Source organism: Amblyomma americanum, chromosome 4, assembly GCF_052857255.1.
Source record: "Amblyomma americanum isolate KBUSLIRL-KWMA chromosome 4, ASM5285725v1, whole genome shotgun sequence".
Taxonomy (NCBI): Eukaryota; Metazoa; Arthropoda; class Arachnida; order Ixodida; family Ixodidae; genus Amblyomma; species Amblyomma americanum.
In genome coordinates this window covers 125,146,990-125,171,176 of record NC_135500.1, presented here as the reverse complement: position 1 = coordinate 125,171,176, position 24,187 = coordinate 125,146,990, and the positions used below count along the sequence as shown (strand labels likewise).

At 43.7% G+C, this 24,187-nt stretch overlaps 1 protein-coding gene across 1 annotated transcript in view; it reads left to right on the top strand.

Annotated features, from left to right (window-relative positions):
- The window catches only part of LOC144128313 (isatin hydrolase-like), a 36,142-nt gene extending 14,420 nt beyond the window's left edge, over nucleotides 1-21,722 (top strand). The window contains exons 2-4 of the mRNA XM_077661632.1: nucleotides 11,126-11,346; nucleotides 17,795-18,059; nucleotides 21,173-21,722. Coding sequence (XP_077517758.1) covers nucleotides 11,126-11,346; nucleotides 17,795-18,059; nucleotides 21,173-21,487 — 801 coding nt within the window. The 3' untranslated portion in view covers nucleotides 21,488-21,722. The remainder of the gene's footprint in view (nucleotides 1-11,125; nucleotides 11,347-17,794; nucleotides 18,060-21,172) is intronic.
- Nucleotides 21,723-24,187: the final 2,465 nt, after the last annotated feature.

Genomic DNA, 24,187 nt, shown 5'->3' with positions numbered 1-24,187 from the left:
TTTGCCGCCCTACCCTATATCACTTTTGGCAGTTTGGTTCACTAAGCACCTTAAAAAACGACAGCTACTTCGCAATACATTAATTAACGGTGCAGTAGTGGGATTGCTATCCCGTCCAAATAAAGCATTTTCTTGTTTAGCTCAAAATCGCAAGCCTTAGAAACAAAGGAGTTCCGGTTGGAACTTAACTCACTTGCCCATAAACTTGATATCTTGGCATTTGCAGAAACCTTGTTCACTGACCTATCTGACATTGTTCAATTTGAAGACACAATTCTCATGTGTCTTTGTTCAGAGACAAGAAAAAAAAAGGGGGGGGAGTGTCTTTTCATACTTTCGTGAAGTATCATGCGGCTGCATTGATTTTTGCCGCCCTACCCTATATCACTTTTGGCAGTTTGGTTCACTAAGCACCTTAAAAAACGACAGCTACTTCGCAATACATTAATTAACGGTGCAGTAGTGGGATTGCTATCCCGTCCAAATAAAGCATTTTCTTGTTTAGCTCAAAATCGCAAGCCTTAGAAACAAAGGAGTTCCGGTTGGAACTTAACTCACTTGCCCATAAACTTGATATCTTGGCATTTGCAGAAACCTGGTTCACTGACCTATCTGACATTGTTCAATTTGAAGACACAATTCTCATGTGTCTTTGTTCAGAGACAAGAAAAAAAAGGGGGGGGGGGAGTGTCTTTTCATACTTTCGTGAAGTATCATGCGGCTGCATTGATTTTTGCCGCCCTACCCTATATCACTTTTGGCAGTTTGGTTCACTAAGCACCTTAAAAAACGACAGCTACTTCGCAATACATTAATTAACGGTGCAGTAGTGGGATTGCTATCCCGTCCAAATAAAGCATTTTCTTGTTTAGCTCAAAATCGCAAGCCTTAGAAACAAAGGAGTTCCGGTTGGAACTTAACTCACTTGCCCATAAACTTGATATCTTGGCATTTGCAGAAACCTGGTTCATTGACCTATCTGACATTGTTCAATTTGAAGACACAATTCTCATGTGTCTTTGTTCAGAGACAAGAAAAAAAAAAGGGGGGGGGAGTGTCTTTTCATACTTTCGTGAAGTATCGTGCGGCTGCATTGATTTTTGCCGCCCTACCCTATATCACTTTTGGCAGTTTGGTTCACTAAGCACCTTAAAAAACGACAGCTACTTCGCAATACATTAATTAACGGTGCAGTAGTGGGATTGCTATCCCGTCCAAATAAAGCATTTTCTTGTTTAGCTCAAAATCGCAAGCCTTAGAAACAAAGGAGTTCCGGTTGGAACTTAACTCACTTGCCCATAAACTTGATATCTTGGCATTTGCAGAAACCTGGTTCACTGACCTATCTGACATTGTTCAATTTGAAGACACAATTCTCATGTGTCTTTGTTCAGAGACAAGAAAAAAAAAGGGGGGGGGGGGGGAGTGTCTTTTCATACTTTCGTGAAGTATCGTGCGGCTGCATTGATTTTTGCCGCCCTACCCTATATCACTTTTGGCAGTTTGGTTCACTAAGCACCTTAAAAAACGACAGCTACTTCGCAATACATTAATTAACGGTGCAGTAGTGGGATTGCTATCCCGTCCAAATAAAGCATTTTCTTGTTTAGCTCAAAATCGCAAGCCTTAGAAACAAAGGAGTTCCGGTTGGAACTTAACTCACTTGCCCATAAACTTGATATCTTGGCATTTGCAGAAACCTGGTTCACTGACCTATCTGACATTGTTCAATTTGAAGACACAATTCTCATGTGTCTTTGTTCAGAGACAAGAAAAAAAAAAGGGGGGGGGGGGGGGGGAGTGTCTTTTCATACTTTCGTGAAGTATCGTGCGGCTGCATTGATTTTTGCCGCCCTACCCTATATCACTTTTGGCAGTTTGGTTCACTAAGCACCTTAAAAAACGACAGCTACTTCGCAATACATTAATTAACGGTGCAGTAGTGGGATTGCTATCCCGTCCAAATAAAGCATTTTCTTGTTTAGCTCAAAATCGCAAGCCTTAGAAACAAAGGAGTTCCGGTTGGAACTTAACTCACTTGCCCATAAACTTGATATCTTGGCATTTGCAGAAACCTGGTTCATTGACCTATCTGACATTGTTCAATTTGAAGACACAATTCTCATGTGTCTTTGTTCAGAGACAAGAAAAACAAGGGGGGGGGGGAGTGTCTTTTCATACTTTCGTGAAGTATCGTGCGGCTGCATTGATTTTTGCCGCCCTACCCTATATCACTTTTGGCAGTTTGGTTCACTAAGCACCTTAAAAAACGACAGCTACTTCGCAATACATTAATTAACGGTGCAGTAGTGGGATTGCTATCCCGTCCAAATAAAGCATTTTCTTGTTTAGCTCAAAATCGCAAGCCTTAGAAACAAACGAGTTCCGGTTGGAACTTAACTCACTTGCCCATAAACTTGATATCTTGGCATTTGCAGAAACCTGGTTCATTGACCTATCTGACATTGTTCAATTTGAAGACACAATTCTCATGTGTCTTTGTTCAGAGACAAGAAAAACAAGGGGGGGGGGGGGAGTGTCTTTTCATACTTTCGTGAAGTATCATGCGGCTGCATTGATTTTTGCCGCCCTACCCTATATCACTTTTGGCAGTTTGGTTCACTAAGCACCTTAAAAAACGACAGCTACTTCGCAATACATTAATTAACGGTGCAGTAGTGGGATTGCTATCCCGTCCAAATAAAGCATTTTCTTGTTTAGCTCAAAATCGCAAGCCTTAGAAACAAAGGAGTTCCGGTTGGAACTTAACTCACTTGCCCATAAACTTGATATCTTGGCATTTGCAGAAACCTGGTTCATTGACCTATCTGACATTGTTCAATTTGAAGACACAATTCTCATGTGTCTTTGTTCAGAGACAACAAAAAAAAGGGGGGGGGGGGGAGTGTCTTTTCATACTTTCGTGAAGTATCGTGCGGCTGCATTGATTTTTGCCGCCCTACCCTATATCACTTTTGGCAGTTTGGTTCACTAAGCACCTTAAAAAACGACAGCTACTTCGCAATACATTAATTAACGGTGCAGTAGTGGGATTGCTATCCCGTCCAAATAAAGCATTTTCTTGTTTAGCTCAAAATCGCAAGCCTTAGAAACAAAGGAGTTCCGGTTGGAACTTAACTCACTTGCCCATAAACTTGATATCTTGGCATTTGCAGAAACCTGGTTCACTGACCTATCTGACATTGTTCAATTTGAAGACACAATTCTCATGTGTCTTTGTTCAGAGACAAGAAAAAAAAGGGGGGGGGGGAGTGTCTTTTCATACTTTCGTGAAGTATCATGCGGCTGCATTGATTTTTGCCGCCCTACCCTATATCACTTTTGGCAGTTTGGTTCACTAAGCACCTTAAAAAACGACAGCTACTTCGCAATACATTAATTAACGGTGCAGTAGTGGGATTGCTATCCCGTCCAAATAAAGCATTTTCTTGTTTAGCTCAAAATCGCAAGCCTTAGAAACAAAGGAGTTCCGGTTGGAACTTAACTCACTTGCCCATAAACTTGATATCTTGGCGTTTGCAGAAACCTGGTTCACTGACCTATCTAACATTGTTCAATTTGAAGACACAATTCTCATGTGTCTTTGTTCAGAGACAAGAAAAAAAAGGGGGGGGGGGGGGAGTGTCTTTTCATACTTTCGTGAAGTATCATGCGGCTGCATTGATTTTTGTCGCCCTACCCTATATCACTTTTGGCAGTTTGGTTCACTAAGCACCTTAAAAAACGACAGCTACTTCGCAATACATTAATTAACGGTGCAGTAGTGGGATTGCTATCCCGTCCAAATAAAGCATTTTCTTGTTTAGCTCAAAATCGCAAGCCTTAGAAACAAAGGAGTTCCGGTTGGAACTTAACTCACTTGCCCATAAACTTGATATCTTGGCATTTGCAGAAACCTGGTTCACTGACCTATCTAACATTGTTCAATTTGAAGACACAATTCTCATGTGTCTTTGTTCAGAGACAAGAAAAAAAAAAAGGGGGGGGGGAGTGTCTTTTCATACTTTCGTGAAGTATCATGCGGCTGCATTGATTTTTGCCGCCCTACCCTATATCACTTTTGGCAGTTTGGTTCACTAAGCACCTTAAAAAACGACAGCTACTTCACAATACATTAATTAACGGTGCAGTAGTGGGATTGCTATCCCGTCCAAATAAAGCATTTTCTTGTTTAGCTCAAAATCGCAAGCCTTAGAAACAAAGGAGTTCCGGTTGGAACTTAACTCACTTGCCCATAAACTTGATATCTTGGCATTTGCAGAAACCTGGTTCACTGACCTATCTGACATTGTTCAATTTGAAGACACAATTCTCATGTGTCTTTGTTCAGAGACAAGAAAAAAAAAGGGGGGGGGGGAGTGTCTTTTCATACTTTCGTGAAGTATCATGCGGCTGCATTGATTTTTGCCGCCCTACCCTATATCACTTTTGGCAGTTTGGTTCACTAAGCACCTTAAAAAACGACAGCTACTTCACAATACATTAATTAACGGTGCAGTAGTGGGATTGCTATCCCGTCCAAATAAAGCATTTTCTTGTTTAGCTCAAAATCGCAAGCCTTAGAAACAAAGGAGTTCCGGTTGGAACTTAACTCACTTGCCCATAAACTTGATATCTTGGCATTTGCAGAAACCTGGTTCACTGACCTATCTGACATTGTTCAATTTGAAGACACAATTCTCATGTGTCTTTGTTCAGAGACAAGAAAAAAAAAGGGGGGGGGGGGGGGAGTGTCTTTTCATACTTTCGTGAAGTATCATGCGGCTGCATTGATTTTTGCCGCCCTACCCTATATCACTTTTGGCAGTTTGGTTCACTAAGCACCTTAAAAAACGACAGCTACTTCGCAATACATTAATTAACGGTGCAGTAGTGGGATTGCTATCCCGTCCAAATAAAGCATTTTCTTGTTTAGCTCAAAATCGCAAGCCTTAGAAACAAAGGAGTTCCGGTTGGAACTTAACTCACTTACCCATAAACTTGATATCTTGGCATTTGCAGAAACCTGGTTCACTGACCTATCTAACATTGTTCAATTTGAAGACACAATTCTCATGTGTCTTTGTTCAGAGACAAGAAAAAAAAAGGGGGGGGGGGAGTGTCTTTTCATACTTTCGTGAAGTATCATGCGGCTGCATTGATTTTTGCCGCCCTACCCTATATCACTTTTGGCAGTTTGGTTCACTAAGCACCTTAAAAAACGACAGCTACTTCACAATACATTAATTAACGGTGCAGTAGTGGGATTGCTATCCCGTCCAAATAAAGCATTTTCTTGTTTAGCTCAAAATCGCAAGCCTTAGAAACAAAGGAGTTCCGGTTGGAACTTAACTCACTTGCCCATAAACTTGATATCTTGGCATTTGCAGAAACCTGGTTCACTGACCTATCTGACATTGTTCAATTTGAAGACACAATTCTCATGTGTCTTTGTTCAGAGACAAGAAAAAAAAAAGGGGGGGGGGGGGAGTGTCTTTTCATACTTTCGTGAAGTATCATGCGGCTGCATTGATTTTTGCCGCCCTACCCTATATCACTTTGGCAGTTTGGTTCACTAAGCACCTTAAAAAACGACAGCTACTTCGCAATACATTAATTAACGGTGCAGTAGTGGGATTGCTATCCCGTCCAAATAAAGCATTTTCTTGTTTAGCTCAAAATCGCAAGCCTTAGAAACAAAGGAGTTCCGGTTGGAACTTAACTCACTTACCCATAAACTTGATATCTTGGCATTTGCAGAAACCTGGTTCACTGACCTATCTAACATTGTTCAATTTGAAGACACAATTCTCATGTGTCTTTGTTCAGAGACAAGAAAAAAAAAGGGGGGGGGGGGGGGGGAGTGTCTTTTCATACTTTCGTGAAGTATCATGCGGCTGCATTGATTTTTGCCGCCCTACCCTATATCACTTTTGGCAGTTTGGTTCACTAAGCACCTTAAAAAACGACAGCTACTTCACAATACATTAATTAACGGTGCAGTAGTGGGATTGCTATCCCGTCCAAATAAAGCATTTTCTTGTTTAGCTCAAAATCGCAAGCCTTAGAAACAAAGGAGTTCCGGTTGGAACTTAACTCACTTGCCCATAAACTTGATATCTTGGCATTTGCAGAAACCTGGTTCACTGACCTATCTGACATTGTTCAATTTGAAGACACAATTCTCATGTGTCTTTGTTCAGAGACAAGAAAAAAAAAAGGGGGGGGGGGAGTGTCTTTTCATACTTTCGTGAAGTATCATGCGGCTGCATTGATTTTTGCCGCCCTACCCTATATCACTTTTGGCAGTTTGGTTCACTAAGCACCTTAAAAAACGACAGCTACTTCGCAATACATTAATTAACGGTGCAGTAGTGGGATTGCTATCCCGTCCAAATAAAGCATTTTCTTGTTTAGCTCAAAATCGCAAGCCTTAGAAACAAAGGAGTTCCGGTTGGAACTTAACTCACTTGCCCATAAACTTGATATCTTGGCATTTGCAGAAACCTGGTTCACTGACCTATCTGACATTGTTCAATTTGAAGACACAATTCTCATGTGTCTTTGTTCAGGGACAAGAAAAAAAAAGGGGGGGGGGGGGGGGAGTGTCTTTTCATACTTTCGTGAAGTATCATGCGGCTGCATTGATTTTTGCCGCCCTACCCTATATCACTTTTGGCAGTTTGGTTCACTAAGCACCTTAAAAAACGACAGCTACTTCGCAATACATTAATTAACGGTGCAGTAGTGGGATTGCTATCCCGTCCAAATAAAGCATTTTCTTGTTTAGCTCAAAATCGCAAGCCTTAGAAACAAAGGAGTTCCGGTTGGAACTTAACTCATTTGCCCATAAACTTGATATCTTGGCATTTGCAGAAACCTGGTTCACTGACCTATCTGACATTGTTCAATTTGAAGACACAATTCTCATGTGTCTTTGTTCAGAGGCAAGAAAAAAAAAGGGGGGGGGGGAGTGTCTTTTCATACTTACGTGAAGTATCATGCGGCTGCATTGATTTTTGCCGCCCTACCCTATATCACTTTTGGCAGTTTGGTTCACTAAGCACCTTAAAAAACGACAGCTACTTCGCAATACATTAATTAATGGTGCAGTAGTGGGATTGCCATCCCGTCCAAATAAAGCATTTTTCTTGTTTAGCTTAAAATCGCAAGTCTTAGAAACAAAGGAGTTCTGGTTGGAACTTATCTCAACTCACTTGCCCGTAAATTTGATATCTTAGCATTTACAGAAACCTGGTTCACTGACCCATCTGACATTGTTCAATTTGAAGACACAATTCTCATGTGTCTTTGTTCAGAGACAAGAAAAAGGGGAGGAAGTGTCTATTCATACTTTCGTGAGGTATCGTGCGCCTGCCTTGAAACATTTTCTATTTTTCAGTGATTTTGAGATGCTTGTTTACCGGCTCCATCTGGTAGCACTAAATCGTTTTTTCATATCTTGACAGTGCACTACGGTCACTTACAGGACACCGCAAATCTGTTTCCGGGCTAGGCGATTTTAACAGATATATTATTAGAGAATACTGCACCTAAAAACTTCATTGATAATATGTCCACCTACAGTTGCATAAATATTAAACTTGCCTACAAGAATTACAGCAAGTGCAGGAACTGCTCTTGATTTATGTTTCACTAAATTCTTACCAAGTGATGTCCATTTTTGTGTGATGGCCTGGGACGCTAGCGACCATCTTTAATTCATCATTTTCGCCCGATCGGAGGAAAACTTTTTACAGCGAAGCAGTATACCTCTACAGCCCAAGGAAATTTCCGTGTCGATGTCGTCGTAAGCAAACAATGCACTACTAGTCCTGGTATAAAAGTACTTAACAGCATAGAGATCGTATATCATACTGGTCATAATGCAGTCGTAATAAAAAATATAACAGATGAAAATAAAAATAGGTGGATTAAAAAAATAAAAATTAGAAATGTAGAAAGACAAAATTAAAAAATAAATAGACATAAACTTATATGAAGGGTAAATCTGCCTTTGAAATCAGACAGACAGCATATAGCTCAGTATCGTTTTCATAAAGAAAAAAAAACAATCATCAAAACCACATGATGGATGATAAGGCGCGCGTTAACAATGGGAACACCGTCCGACGCGTTTCAGCGTAGCGTATGAACTTCAGTCAGGCCAAGTCGACTTCGGTGATGCGTGTGCCGTGAATACAAGCGATGGAATCGTAATTTTCACGGTGTACATCTCACCGAATACACCCAAAGCTGGCATCGAGTGCTTCATGCGAACGCTCTTCTCATCACTAGTGATAGATCACACCACACCCATCATTGTCGGGGACTTTAATGTGGATATATCAAAACCGCAAAACAAGTGGTTCATCCAATTCATCGTGGAAGAGTTAGCACTCATGCGTTTCACCAATGCAACTCAACCAACCACCATTCATGGTTCATGCATTTATTTAACCTTAGCAAAGGAATATCTCTACAGTTATAACTGAAAATCTCAATGTATATCATACTGATCATAAAGCAGTCATGAATGTCGTTGTGAAGTAATAAAGGGTAATATAAATACATTTCACTTGTCTCTGATTTCTCTCTTTGTACAGCCACGTGTGGGAATTTTCAAGTGAAGTCGCAATGGGTAATTGGGTGTCGTTTCACAGCTTCGCTGTCCAACCACCTTCACAGAGTGGATTGGAGTCACAACTTTTTAAGTAACGCTGCTAATACTTCTATAGGAAAATTATTTACAAAACAATAAATCGGTTGAAATGCATTTCTGAGGTTGGCTGGTCAGCTGTTTTTAATAAAGAGGAGCCTAGTCGTTCTTACGGTGTCTTTGAAGAAATATTTTTGAATACACATTATGTCGCCTTTCGTCTTGTCGCTCGGTCTAGACACAAAAAGTCTAAAAAGCCATGGGTTACGAAACAGTTGTACAAAAGAATAAGGCACAAACATGACCTCTTCGCTGGTTTGCTTAAGCACAAGGCCATCACTATACTGAACTTGTATAAAGTTGTAAGGAATAAACTCAATTCTGTGTTAAAAACCGCAAAACAGCAATATTGCGCAAAAACGTTCGCTAATATACATGCTCAAAATCAGATAAGAAGGTCATACAACAATTTAGCTCAAAAAGAACTGAACCAACTCCAGCAAAGATTGTGGTAATTGGCGTTTCGTTTAGAGGCCGTCCCTTATCAAACAACTTTAATGAACAATTCTTGACGGTTGGTGAAAATCAGTCAAGGAAAACATGCACTGACCCAATGTCATATCCCAAAGGCAATCCAATACATTTGGTATTTCTCTCCCCAGCAACCACAGCCGAAATCTCTAAGCCTATTATGGTTCTAAAAATAATTGTTCCGTTGGAGCAGATAACATCAAGGGTGAGGTAGTGAAATTTGTACGCGATGTTATCGCACATTTATTGTCACATACATGCAACGAAATGCTAAACGAAGGAAGGTTTCCAGAGAAACTGAAAATAGCAAGCGTGTGAGTGATACATGAGACCGAAAGCTATAACGACCCTATAATTATCGCCCAATATTTGTCTTGTTGGTCTTCTCGAAAATTGCTGAACAATTCATCAGTACCGGCCTTATATCATCCTTCGTTAAGACCGGAGCTATTACGGCATAACAAAACGGATTTCAAAAAGGTAAATCTACGGAAAAAGTTTACTGCACATAAAAGATGAAATAATCAACAGCACAGAAAACAAAATATTTACACTCGCGCTTTTTTTAGACTTCAGAAAAGCCTTCGACTCGGTCTGTCAAGAAATATTACTTACGAAAGCCACAGTTTTCGAGGTCTTCTAAGCGGAGTATAAAAATTATTGCGGACCTGCAAACTATTTTCCATAGCCGCATAATACCCAGGAGAAGAATTTTATCATGCCAAACTACTAGGGGTCAAACAGCATGTCGTGTTTTTTTAGATTTTACCGTGTAGAACCACAGAAAGAAGGGCTTTCATTTTCGGCCAATGTCTACTCTCAAAAAAGCTCAACCCTCACCGTCCCATTCTGTCGTACCGAAGGCGAAGAGCGCACGCGAACTTTGCGATACGCCGACGAAATTCAAGCAGTGAACACCAATAGCGATACGCGGATAGAATTATCCGCACCCGACGCAGACGATACGAGGCACGAGCCAGCGTATAACATTTATGCAGCAAACTGACCGCGTCACCAAACGCATCGAATGGGCGTCGTGGCGGCGAAGAGAAAGAAAAAAAAACTAAATCAATTATGCCACCGCACCAGAGATGGCGCTTGCGTCTCTTCGATATGAAAGCGGTGACAGAAAGGGTATATCATTCCGGAGCATGTTTTCTAACTGCCCCTATATAAAAACGTCGGTTGTTCCTGGTCACTAACTGTAGGTGGATGCAAAGTAAACTTTTAAGACATGGCAAGAGTTTTGGATCAGGTATAGTTTTCTTAAAAACTATTTGAAATTAACTAGTCTTTAAACAATGTTTCAGAACAGGAAAAGTATATCAAGCTATGCGACGATGACCAAGGATGCGGTCATAGTCATGAACGAAGGATGCGAATTGTGGATTACAGAAAAATGTTCTATATATACAATGCGATCCTCCAGAAAAAAAAGCTACTTATGCAAGGAATTTAACAATGCTAGAGTACAATATATGCTAAAACCTTACAGATAACATCATGAAAATGTATAACACTAATTAACTGGGAGGTTTTTTAATAAATCATTTACGAATGCGGACCACCTTCCCCATCGTCTAATTTGCAGTAGTGAGTAGCTGTCGATTAGGGCACAGAGTAATACTTCAGGTAAGACTACGCCCTGTATATTTTAAATCATTTTATTAAAACATCTTTTGTAATCTTCGAATATAGAATATTTGGTAAAGTTTCCTCCTTCAGCTAATAGTTACGTCTCAGCTCATCCTTTACAAATGAAGAAATGTTTTTGTTGGAAAAAAAAAACCACTGACAACTTAATGGCCGGAACTTTACTCTGCTTATTTGCTAGAATTGACGAATAACCGAACTTCAGCAGACAACAAAGGTAAACATAAAAGCAGAGACGTTAAGCCAATATTGCCGTCCAAACCGCAATGTCTCCACTTTCAGATGCGCCTACACATGAGGACATGGCTGCTTTATACCTTTTGGGCATTGTTTGGCGAACGCTACGGACCATGTCACGGGGGCGTCGCCGTACCTGCGGCACTGTGCCAGCGCTATGAGATCGTCGACCTTTCCTACAGCTTCAACAACAGAACCGTCTATTGGAACGACGGCGAATCCTACAAGCTTGACGTCACGATCCACAATGCAACAAGAGCCGGATGGTGCGTAGACATTCACGTTGTTCCTTCAACACGCCTTAGCAGGAGCACGACAAAATTAAACCAGATAGACAAGCCTAATGTGACCGTGTTGCCTGCAAACAAGGTAACGAAACATGGCATAAAAAAAAAATTGAAGCTCGCTTTATTGTCATTGCAAGTTGACAGTGCATTAGCATAAATTCTTTTATCGAAGTTCACTCATACCATTGACTGTGTAACATTTTATTGTTACAAAAGAGCTTTACCCTAAGAGATCGCGTAAAGTGTTCGAGAGAACGTAGCCCTCGACGCATTTGTCAGCCGACTCCATCGCCAGAAGTTGGGTTCTGGGGTCAGAGCTAGCCAGCACAGTTTTCGACCGCTTGACAAAAGGATCGGTAGCTGGGTCACCCTGGGGTTTCACTCACACCAATGAATGAATGAATGAATGAATGAATGAATGAATGAATGAATGAATGAATGAATGAATGAATGAATGAATGAATGAACTTTATTCCCGTCGTCACTCACACCACCGATAATCGAAGTTCAGGGTTCAAATCTCCCGCCGTGTCGTTTCATTTGCTTGATGCTCGTCAGATGGAGCTTCCATGTGCCTTTTTTGTAAAACCCCTTGATACTGAAAGTAGCGACACATTCCTCTACTATCGCGTTTTCCTCCTCGATTATACTCCCCGCCGGCTGTGCGCGATGCGCACGGCACGCATCGCAGGCCATTGCGCACTCGCCGGCCCGATGTGTTCGCTGGCACACATGAGCGCGCCGAAGTGTGCGCTCTTCTCCACGCTCTATTATTAAACGCAACCACTAGAAAGGGATGTGACAGGCGTGACTCTACCACGAGCCACATTTATCACCTTCTCTTTCGAATAATGAAAGCACTAAACATGAGCTCTTGTAGCATGAACAATCAAAGCACACTCCATCCTCCTCAATACAGCAGTTTTTATTATCTTAAGATTTGCGTTACTTTTATATATTCAATATTTGTCAGCACACTGCCGCTCGACTAAACGTAGATTCGACGTAGTACTACATTTTCACAGAAGTACTGTTTATGACGTTGTTGTATTGCAATCGAGCGAGGTGAAGATTGCGGTGATTTAGGTAAAGATGTTTCCCGATTGAGTGAGTGGCGGCGAAAATGCTGTGAAATTTTCTTTAAAGCACGTTGTGCATTTTTTAGCAGGTTTCAGGGCGAAAATATTAAGCTCGGCTCCTGGAGTGGTGCACACGCCGCGGCTTTATTGCCTCATTACAAATTTCACGGCTGCTTGAAATACAAGAATTTTTTTCTAGTTTTTTCGTTAATTTATTAACTAATTCTGCAGAAGTGAGCCTGGCCGAGGGTTTCGCTTAACAATTTGAGGGGCTGCTTTCGTTAATTTATTAACTAATTCTGCAGAAGTGAGCCTGGCCGAGGGTTTCGCTTAACAATTTGAGGGGCTGCTAGTCCCAACAGAAGAGTTTATTAAGTGACCGAAAGATATGATATTCTCTTGATGACTCATCTACGCTAATCCCTAGAATGCATTCAAGGAATGTTTCAGATGCCCGTGCTGGATCAATATTCAGCACTGTAAAGCGCGATCAGAAATGATGTATTCATTCCGTGACTAAGTGAAAACGATTCGTAATACATCTTATAAACTACGGAGTTAAAGAATCTTATGTTATTTGAAAACACCATTCAATGCAGTTATCATAATAATTTCCCCTGCGACGAGTTAAAGCTCGCTCGAACAGGCACCTTTTCTGTGACTCGCTCTTCGTGTGGCATTAGATCTCGGAATCGCGGTAGAGTTGCGCGCAGTCGCGAAGGTGGAACGAATGCCTTAATCGCTCTAAAGATTAACATTCTTTATCATCCCTAGACAGAAGACGGTATAAGGCCGTTAGAGCTACCACGCTAAAGCTCTGGGGCACACTGGAGAGAGACTGCCGTACAAGCTACGAAAATCATGTTATCTATTTTGCACCAGGCCAGAAGCACGCGTATTTACTAGCCAAAAAAAAGCAAAATTAACCTCGACGATGCAAACGTTTTTCGCGGAAACCCACACTCAGATTCAGAAATTAAAATGGCTATAATAGCGTAATCCGCACGCCAACAACCGCGAATAGAATAGACAAAGCAATGCCATCAAACAAAAAGATTATCGTGTGAAACGACGCACAATGTTCAGATAATTAAACAAGAATATCAGCTTCCTGATGATCTCGCAAAAAGTTCTAAGTATGCACACTAGTTTAAGTACCACGAAATGTGGAGTACTTCGCCGAGGACGGTGTGCCTTAACGGAACAAAGTCCTAAAGGCAATGTTGTGGATCCACTTTTTTCTTCGGCTGATGTCATTTTTTCCTCAAGCCATCGCGAACAGCACGACGCCATTTTTCACTCCGGCTTGTGCACTGGAATGCACCGCAACCGCACATAACGCGACACTAAAAGTGGAGTTCGAATAGTCAGCGCGTAACTCAGCGGAGCTGGACCAGCAGCAGAGGCAGACGTCCTGAGCATGGCGCCGACAAAAAATAAAAACACAAGGAAATGATCATTTCCCGCGCGTTGCCTGGGCGACGCCAGGAGGGGCCAATCATCGTTCAGAAAAGCGCCGAGTGGAGAGTCGGGCGAGGTAGATGTGCGAGAGTCCGCGGCGCGGCGGCAATGTTCACAGAAATGCACTACTTTCAATATCAAGGGGCTTTACGTTTCTTGTTGCCACTAAACCGGCCATGCGTCTGAAACTGGGCTCATAAGTGAACGTGCCCGCGTGCTCATTCTTTTGGACTTGCTTGCTCAAGGACTTAACTTGACGAAGACGACGACATCCAAAGCACAGCGCGAGAGGCCGACAGTTTAACAAACGTGGTGTTAGGCTGTGGGATGGCGTAGTATTCGAATGCAGCGGCCAACGGAGGTGACATGTTCGTTCTGCTGCGGATTTGAACCGCGCTAGAGACACATTTACATTTACTATTCATTCTGTGTCTCATAGTTTCATGACGGCACAAACCCCGACGATCAATTAGTAAATTTCTTGACAGAGGCCTGGCGCCGTATTTTTAAGTAGAGGTTTTAATGACTAGAGGAGAGGTGCGGCCCGGTAGTTAACCTAGCCTGCTACTCCAGAAGGGCTTGAAGGAAGACGGTTAAAAAAGGAAACAGGTAATAGGTAAAAGGTGAAAGGTGAAATCAAGCATACAGAACACAAATACGCAGGATCATTAAAGGGTGTCTATCAAATCGTGTCCCTAAGATTAAAGCTAAGTTTATAGATTAGAGCCGCGTCTCAAACGTAGCTGAGCTTACTCTCAAGCGCTTAGCCCTTGTCTGTGATGCCCCTCTGTTTGGTTTCTCTTAATGATCGCTTTTATTCAGTTAGATCACACTACTTTAAAGTGTGTTGTCAGCAAAAGAAATGCGCTATTTCACTCTTGGTGAACACCTGAATCGTCAGAGGTGGGATGAAGGAGGTGAAAAGTGGGAGAGAGGAAGAATGTCTAGTAACCCACCTTTCAACGGGATCGTGGCCTCTCAACTCACCGTTTGAATGTCTCTCCGGCATCATCCCAATTCAACGTTATCTATGCTAAGTTCATGCTTTTTCTCGCTTAGCATGTATCATTTCTTCCTCTCAGTGTACTCCACGACCGCAAGATCGCCTTCGTGCACTTATGAATGCAGTTGTTCAATTGGCGTATAGTGGTCATGATTGCATTTAAAAACGTTTTCTCAAAAAAAAAAACATTCATCTCTGCTCTGAGGAAAGGCAGAATTCTTTGTTCTCGAAAGAGAAACAGCGTTCCTACAACTGCCGCTTATCCGTATCTTTACAGTGACACTACTACTCTAAATATCTTCGCCAACAAGCATTGCTCGTGATTTTCATAAGGCGTGATTACTGTTTCCCTTAGCTCAGTCATTTCGTTGCACCTTGTAAAAACTTAAAATAGAAAAAATAAAGAGGATTGAAAGGAAGGGGGGGGGGGGTGTAAGCATGCAGGAAATAGTGCTGAAATACGCTGCAACAAAGTGTTCAATGCGAAATGCGACCCCCATTGCGAATATAAATCCGGTCTTGTCATCAGATGTTAATTTACCTGGTAGGACGTTGGAACTTAATGCTACCATTCGTATACCCATACAAGAGAACTGCATGTGGATGTTACCGCGCAGTAAAGTGAGGTAGTTTCTCATGGAGCAATTGTTTAATGTCACAGACAGATCTACTTTATGTACCAGGGTAAAATGCCTATTCTTGACGCAAGTAGAGAGCAGGTGTCATGGGTAAGAAAAGAAGCGACACAAGCCTCGAACTATATACGACCGTCATGCTCGCGTTGTGTAAAGTGCTCAGATTAATGGAGAACGTCCTTGAAAAGCGTCGAATGCTCGTAGTTGCGGAGTGTATATTCAGCAGATGTTGTCTCCTTTGTCTCAAATTCATGTTAAAATCAATGTTTTTGTCACCTTCCGGCGCGCAACTGAACCAGAAATTTCAACTGAGTCCCCATCACCTCTGACATAAGCAAGAAAGCGCATCAGTTCAAGTGAATATCCCCGCTGCCTTGAGAAAAACTGCGCCTTCTCTATGCCTTCTTCACTTCGTACTTTTTTACCAGTGTCTTTTTTTAAGCATGACATGCGACGCCCTAGACATAACATTTATTAATTGGTGCCTAAAATGGTCCTCTTGAAGTGCTACGTGTCCAGTAGGTAGTTGCAGACCGTCGACGAACGCCTGGGGTGTGTCGGATTAATGTGGTGACCTGCGTCAGCGGGAAGGCGATCCCAGTCCGTGGCTATCAGGACAAAGCGTTAAGCTGCGCAATGACTCTCTTACGAGCACATTCTCAACTCCGAGCGCAAAGTTTGTAAGCGAGGCATGCGCTTTCATTCATGATGATGATTATGATTATGAATTTTTTTTTGGCGCAAGGGCATCTGAGGCCAAAGAGCGCCATGGCACAAGGTTGATTCTTCTGCTCAAGATGGGGTCAGAGACCCATTTCCCAAGCATTTCACCCTAAAGAAGCCAAGCACCGGGCAATGACCATTCAGCCGAGCACCATTCATGAACCCTGACAGTAACTTACGTTAGAAGACAAGGCGCGCTATACCGAAATCTTCTCTCCTTTTTTTCTCTCTAGCAGGCGTCACCAGCAAAGACAAATAAGAGCTCATACGGCTTCAGACCCCAGTGAATCATCCAGGAAATGTAATCGACAGTGCATCGTCCCGCCACTCGCTATGACACAGCTTCCCTCACCCGACGCTGCGGAAAGCAGTACATCGTAGGAATTTTTACCAGTATCAGTGTCGCTATAGGTAGGTAGGTAAACTTTAATGATTAAAATCAGAGGTATTTTGCTTGAGGCTTGTGGGTGGGCTCCTCATTCCACGGCTCCACTGGCTTGAGCTGTCAGACCGACTTGTTTTTTGAGGGCTCTTTGGTTCTCGATACGATCGCTGGCCAGCATCGCCTCCCACCGCTCAAATGACGCGTACTGCGTCTGTAAGTGGTAAGGTTTCGAGTGTTGGGCGGGCCTGGCACCATGGGCATTTGTGAGGGTGTAGTGGTGGGTGTATGAGGTGAATTCTGTGGAGATGAGGGAAAGTGTTCGTTTTAGTGTTTGTTCGAATAGTGGGATGCTGGAGAGTAATATATTTCTCATAATACCGTCATTTACTTCATACTGCATTCCTTAGTTTTTCCCTGGCAGGAATGAGCTGTGACCACATTGATTACTGACCCATTTGGAGCAGAAGAGGGCACTACATCCTACAGACGGCCAAATGTTTAGGTAGCGTGTGTGACGACCGCTTTTTCTGCGCTCGTGGCATGCGTTTTACGATGAAGCAAATTTGCGGAAAGCTCAATATTTAGTGAGCCGGTGCTTATATGTGATATTTTCGCAAGTCTTCTCCGTCATAAGCTGCAGCAGGAGCCCGGAAAACGCGTCCATCACGCACGCCAGCTCAAGATTTGGCTGGCTGTACACGTGTCGTACTCCGTATGCAGCGCTAAATATGGCTTGTGTCGACAAGTTCGAATGATCACAAACGGGATCAAATAGGAGCGTTATCGGAGGAGGGCCATGTATTTGGACACCGAAGTTCATTGTCTATAACATGAGCCCATTTCTTGCCAAATATTGATATCTGATGACGTCGAAGTTTCTCGCTTTGATACTGATACCATACAAAATCTGCAAGCAAAACAAAGTAATGCAACAGCGGAAAATATGTGCCCGAAGGAAGGGAACATTACAAAACAAGCTTCGCCGGAGAAATGAAATAAATGAGGAAATAATAACGCGGGATGTTGTGCCGTAGCGTTGGGAACGAGATTGGTAAGTCGCAAAGACTAAGCTTGATCAACCCGCGTTCGTATGCAGGGAAATGCGGTGAACCGCAAATGCACATGCTGACTGCTGTTCCAGGTTTCAAGTGGACACCATGTCCGAACCCATTCACGGCGGTACCCACTTGGATTCCCCGGTGCACTTCTACCAGGACGGCTGGGACGCCACTCAGATACCACTTGAGCGGCTGCTGTTTCTGCCTGTAGCTTGCGTAGATGTGCGGACACAGGTTTCAATGAATTCCGAATATCTCCTATCTGTGGACGACATTCAGAACTGGGAGCGGCAGCACGGGCGCCTGCCGGACGGCTGCCTCTTTGTGGCCCACACCGGACATTCTAAGGTGAGACATCTGCTTTTGCTTTCAAATTCAGCCCCCTGACACAGAAAAAAAAAATTATCCTCAACTTTTGGCCTCCTTCTGGGATAAGTGTGACAGTCTTACATGTGCCCTAGCCTCTCCATTTTCCTTGTCCCTTCTAAATGCGCCCACGCTCGTACCTGTATCACGTGACCAGAGATTGCACATTCTCTAAAGCTGTATTGCCATCTCCGGTCCGCATGAACATCGTTTGCCGAAAGTCCGCAGCCCAAGAGAATTAGTTCTAACCTAAGTAGGCGGCGCTCTTGTAGCATCCGTGAAAGTCCCAACTTTCGAAAGGCCCGAGAAGGAGAGCTCCTCCCACCTTTCAAAGATTGGGAACACCGACGACGCACATAGTTTAGAACTTCGTGTTGGACAAATTGCATGGTAGCTGTTCACTCTAAATAATTAAAGGCACAAAAAATACACACAAGAGAAGACAACGGGACGAGGCGCTGTGTAATAATAATAATAATAATAATAATAATAATAATAATAATAATAATAATAATAATAATAATAATAATAATAATAATATAAAATAATAATAATATTAATAATAATAATAATAATAATTGGTTTGGGGGGAAAGGAAATGGCGCAGTACCTGTCTCATATATCGTTGGACACCTGAACCGCGCCCTAAGGGGAGGGATAAAGGAGGGATTGAAAGAAGAAAGGAAGAAAGGGGTGCCGTAGTGGAGGGCTCCGGAATAATTTCGACCACCTGGGGATCTTTAACGTGCACTGACATCGCACAGCACACGGGCGCCTTAGCGTTTTGCCTCCATAAAAACGCAGCCGCCGCGGACGGGTTCGACCCGGGAACTCCGGATCAGTAGTCGAATGCGCTAACCACTGAGCCACCGCGGCGGGTGGGGCGCTGTGTCCCGTTGTCGTTTTTTGTGTGTGTATTTGTTTGCGCCCTTAATTATTTACAATGAGCAGCAACTCTCCAAAGAGGGAGTTCTCCTAAGCTACATTTCTACTACAGTGAGCTCGTAAATATGTATGGAATCTCCGAACCTCTCTGTCCCGTTGTCTTCTCTTGCGTGTTTGTTTCTTTGGCGCTTTTAATTGTTTACAATGATGAATTCGCGTAGAGTCGCACAGCACGGCCCAGATGCGAACCCCGTAGTCTCTGTGCTTTGCACAAAGGTGGTATCGTGACACGCGGGCCCTAACGGGATATGTCGCAGCATTCTCATTCTGAAGCAAAAATACACGGCGGTTACTGGCACCGATGTGCTGCGATGGTTGCTCCAGCAACCATCGCAACTACGCCGTTACTCCGGACAAGCTCCCTCTTGTAGTTATTCATTTAAAAACTATAATAACAACATCGCTCATTGATGCGAAGATGGCGACTTCATATTTGCATAGCCAATTTTGGTACGAGGCAACTGGGCGTTTAGAAAGGATTTACTGGGCTCTGCCGTTGCTTGGGTCGCTAGCGAACTTACAGTATGCGGCCTCGCAATTTCGTGAAAACTTGAGCTGATTACCTGTAGCCGTATAGCACTGTCATTTAAAGGCTGTGGAGGTCACCCAGGAAGGCGACCGCGGCCACATTTATTGAGGGCTGCCGGAGAGGAGATAGCTTCAGAGCGGCGGCAGCTGCGACCGGCCCCGGCCAAGGTCCCGAGTGTTCTCCCCAGCGCGTGCTGGCGACACTTTAAAATGGAAAATTGTTTTTTTTTGTCGAAAGAAAATGGTGCAGTAATTTTCTCACATATCTCGATGGACACTCGAACCACGCCGTAGAGAAAGGGAGGAAGGTGGGAGTGAAGAGGAAAGAGAGAAAGAGGTGCCGTAGTGGAGGGCTCCGGAATAATTTCGACCACATGGGGATCTTTAACGTGCACTGACGTCGCACAGCACACGGGCGCGAGAAAGAGGTGCCGTAGTGGAGGGCTCCGGAATAATTTCGACCCCATGGGGATCTTTAACGTGCACTGACGTCGCACAGCACACGGGCGCCTTTTGCGTTTCGCCTCCATCGAAACGCGGCCGCCGCGGTCGGGTTCGAACCCGGGTACTCCGGCTCAGTAGCCGAGCGCCCTAACCACTCAGCCACCGCGGCGGGCGGGACATTTCGTCCTCTTCGGCATTTCGCCACTTCCAGCCGCGCGGGCCCTACAAGGCAACGCAAGTTTTCGTGTGTCCGTTACCTTGATTTGAATCGCATTGCTGCTGATTACCTTCCTTGACGCACCAAGTAACACCTCGCGACATTCGCTTTTCATAAATGGGAGTACATGTATTGCGTTATTAAGGGCTTAGCTTCCTCATGCAATTAGTGGCACTTTTTAAACATGATCTAATGACTTATGTTCAGTAACTAATATACTAACGTTATTTTTCTGTGTTCGCAGTCACGAAATTACGATGCGCTGAAAGATTTCTTGATGAAATGTCGTATAATATTGTAAGTAAGGCTTTTCGTTTCCGACAATATGCCCATCATAAGATCACCTAATGTGGCATGCGACTAGAAAACAAGCCGACAACGGGCGCTCACATCCTGCTTGCTTTTCACTTTCTTCCTTTTGAACTTCGCCAAGAGAATATGTGCTATCGAGATGAAATCTTTTTCCTATGTTTAAAAAACGTTGTCCTATTTTTTTTAAATACACGCACGCTCCTGCTGCTCAGAGTTGGCCATGCATGTACATATCTTTTGTTCGACCTTCTTGAATAATATACTCAACTGCAGTAGTTTAAATCGGACGAATTAAGCGTAATCTGGCCCATCATAACAATTTGGCACTAACTCACAATTTAGGAGATTCTATTAAGTGTAAAGCTTTTTACACAGCTTAACAACCGGCCCATATAATTTCGCATAAATATTCCAAGCGGGTCGGGTGCCAGTGGAAAAGGGGATAAGCAGAAGCACGAAGACAGCTGGTAGGCGAGATCAGATACAAACATTTCGTGGAAAGTGATCAAACATAAGGACTGAAACATATCAAGAGAGCTCCGAGAAGGTTACGGCCTGCAGTTTTTCATACACGGTTATAGAGGCTGAATGCGGTGATGATGTAGTGCAACGGATAGCAACATTCCATACAATTTTTGCACTCATGCAGCACTGGCCGAACCGCACGGCGTACATGGGCATCGACGCCAACGGCGACAAGCACTTCCCTGCACTGGACCCAGAGGCCGCGGAGTTCCTGGCGACTCAGCGGAGCGTGTTCGGAGTTGGCTTAGACACTCCATCTGCGGACGCCGGCAGCGGGTCGGCCGCACACCGCGCCTTGATGCGCATCAACATTTTCGTCCTGGAGAACCTGGTCGGCCTGGAGCAGATTCCGGCGAGAGGAGCGTACGCCCTGGTGCTTCCGCTGAAGCTGGATGGCGCCAGTGGATCGCCCGTTCGCGTTGTCGCTCTCGTGCCTTGAAGTCCTATAGAAATGACACTTTTGTTCGTCTTGTTTAGTTCATAAATACGTACATCGGGCGACTAGAGTGGTATCAACATTGAGCCGGCTGCCTGACCTGTCGCAAAAAGGGGCAGTAATCTGGCTGCGATAGACTAACCTTGCGCCCACGATAAAATAAGCAAACTGTTTATTTTCTCTATTGTTGTTCGTAGGCAGTAAAACAATGCATTAATAAAGCATTTCTCTTTCCTGCTTTCATTTCTTCAATGCAGCGGCAAGCCTGGTATTTGATGGTCATGGCTAATCATTCGTGCTCGCCTTCTCGGTGTCGTCAGCCGCAGCGCTAATTCAACATATCACTAATATCACTAAACTTCTTTTGTGTTCATCAATACTGTGTTAGCAGTATAGTCTTATCTCGGCAAAATATAGCTGCTTTCAGTGTCTTTATGTGTGAAGCATCCACGCTCCGGAAGCACTTCTTTGCAGAGGAAGCGCTCTCGGATGATCTACCTACAGGCACATACCAATAGAAATGCATATCCCATTTACAATCCACCACCCACCTCTATCCACCCATCCCCACCCTCTCTAGAAAACCGCCATCCACTTTCACCTGCGGGGATTCAATGGAGACCTCTAGAAGGTGGATGCGGGTGAGTTGGGAGATGGAAGGAAGTGGTTGGAGGGTAAGGTTGGGTTCTGCCTTTTTGAGAGTGGATGAAGGAGATGGGTAGTGGGTGGAGCTTTGCAGGTAGCTGGGTGGATGGTGGGTGTAACCGTGATTTCACCGTCGCTTATAATGCGAAAGCTTTATTAGCCTCTTAACCTAGGAAATGTGGGCGCGGGGTGACACCTCTGAATTTAGTCACGTGATGCGCGAAATGGCGAGAAATGAACGAGACTTCGAATAAGGGCGACCTTGGCCAACCAGGAGGAATAAATTCAATATTGCCGCGACTGGGATTCGAACCCGCGGCGGCGCGAACTGATCAGCTTCGCTGGCCTCAGCACGAGAACAGGATGCTATCGCCGCTGCCGATCATGTCTCCTGTTAAACTGCAGCACACTTCGCGCTGTGTATTGAACGTTGTTATATTATTCACCATTTATCTGTGCGCAAGACACGAAAGGAAAGGAAACGCGATTTCAATCACGCTTTCAGGTACATGGCGTTGGTGTCCAACTGCGAAAACCTGCATTGGCACAATATTTCGTGGTTAGCAATGCTGAACTGCCAGCAATTTTTTTGTTATAGTGCTCCGTGGAATTCCTCCGGATAGAAGTGTTTTGTGGCCTTCTGAAAACGCTGGGAATGTGTCCGTAGAGGTGAGTTAAGGATATCAGGATGAATATGCATTTAGGGTTTTTCCAGAAACCCGCCGCGGTGGCTCGGTGGTTAGGGCGCTCGACTACTGATCCGGAGTTCCCGGGTCCGAACCCGACCGCGGCGGATGCGTTTTTTATGGAGGAAAAACGCTAAGGCGCCCGTGTGCTGTGCGATGTCAGTGCACGTTAAAGATCCCCAGGTGGTCAAAATTATTCCGGAGCACTCCACTACGGCACCTCTCTCTTCCTTTCTTCTTTCACTCCCTCCTTTATCCCTTTCCTTACGGCGCAGTTCAGGTGTCATCCGATATTTGAGACGGATACTGCGCTGTTTCCTTTCCCCAAAAACCTATTATTATTATTATTATTATTATTATTATTATTATTATTATTATTATTATTATTATTATTATTATTATTATTATTATTATTATTATTATTATTATTATTATTATTATTATTATTATTATTATTAATTTCCAGAATATGGAAGATACGCACACACCTAGACATACACAGTGCCTTTTTCGGCGAAAGAAGACTACACTGCTATTGTAGTAATAAACACAACAATACTTTAGGATATGAATGGACGTCCGGATTGGTACGAAAATTGTTGAACTTGGGTCAGCAGCGTTGTGCGAAACATATAAAGATTCTAGAATACTTTATACAAAAAACTGACAAAGGCTTGATGCGGGCAATAGGATACCTGGGCTTACGTTAGAATTATGATCAAAAGCGAGCGAGAATAGCGGTTTTTTTGTAACGATGTCGATTTTACTGAAGTGCCGTTATTACCGTGGATCAGTAGTTAGGCACCCGGCTACTGAGCCGGAGTACCCGGGATCGAACGCGGCAGTTTCGATGGGGCACGAACAGCAAAACGCGCCCTTGTGCTGCGCGATATCAGTGCAAGTTAAAGATCCCCAGGTGGTCGAAATTATTCCGGAGCCACCAGTACGGTACCTATTTCTTCCTTTCTTTTTTCGCTCACTTCTTCATCCCTTCCCTTCGGGCGCGGTTCATGTGTCCGCCGATATGTGAGACAGTTACTGTGCTATTCCTCTGCCTCAAAAAGTAGTTTTCGACGTTCACCGAAAAGCTAGAAACCAATTTTCATTTTTCGACTTCGTAAAGTCCGTAATCACTTCTATGTCCGCGTAGTGAGCTGTCTGCGCCAGATTGCTTCCCTTGCGATTCTCTTGCAAGTAGCCCCAACTCTTGTTTTGAGCGTTGAAGTCTCCCAGAACTTGCCTGAATAGCGATTCAAAATCTGCGTTGTTTTGCTTGATCGTGCACCCGCCGCTGCGGTTCAGTGGTTAGAGCGCTCGGCTACTGAGCCGGAGTACCCAGGTTCGATCCCGACCGCGGCGGCCGGTGGCGGTG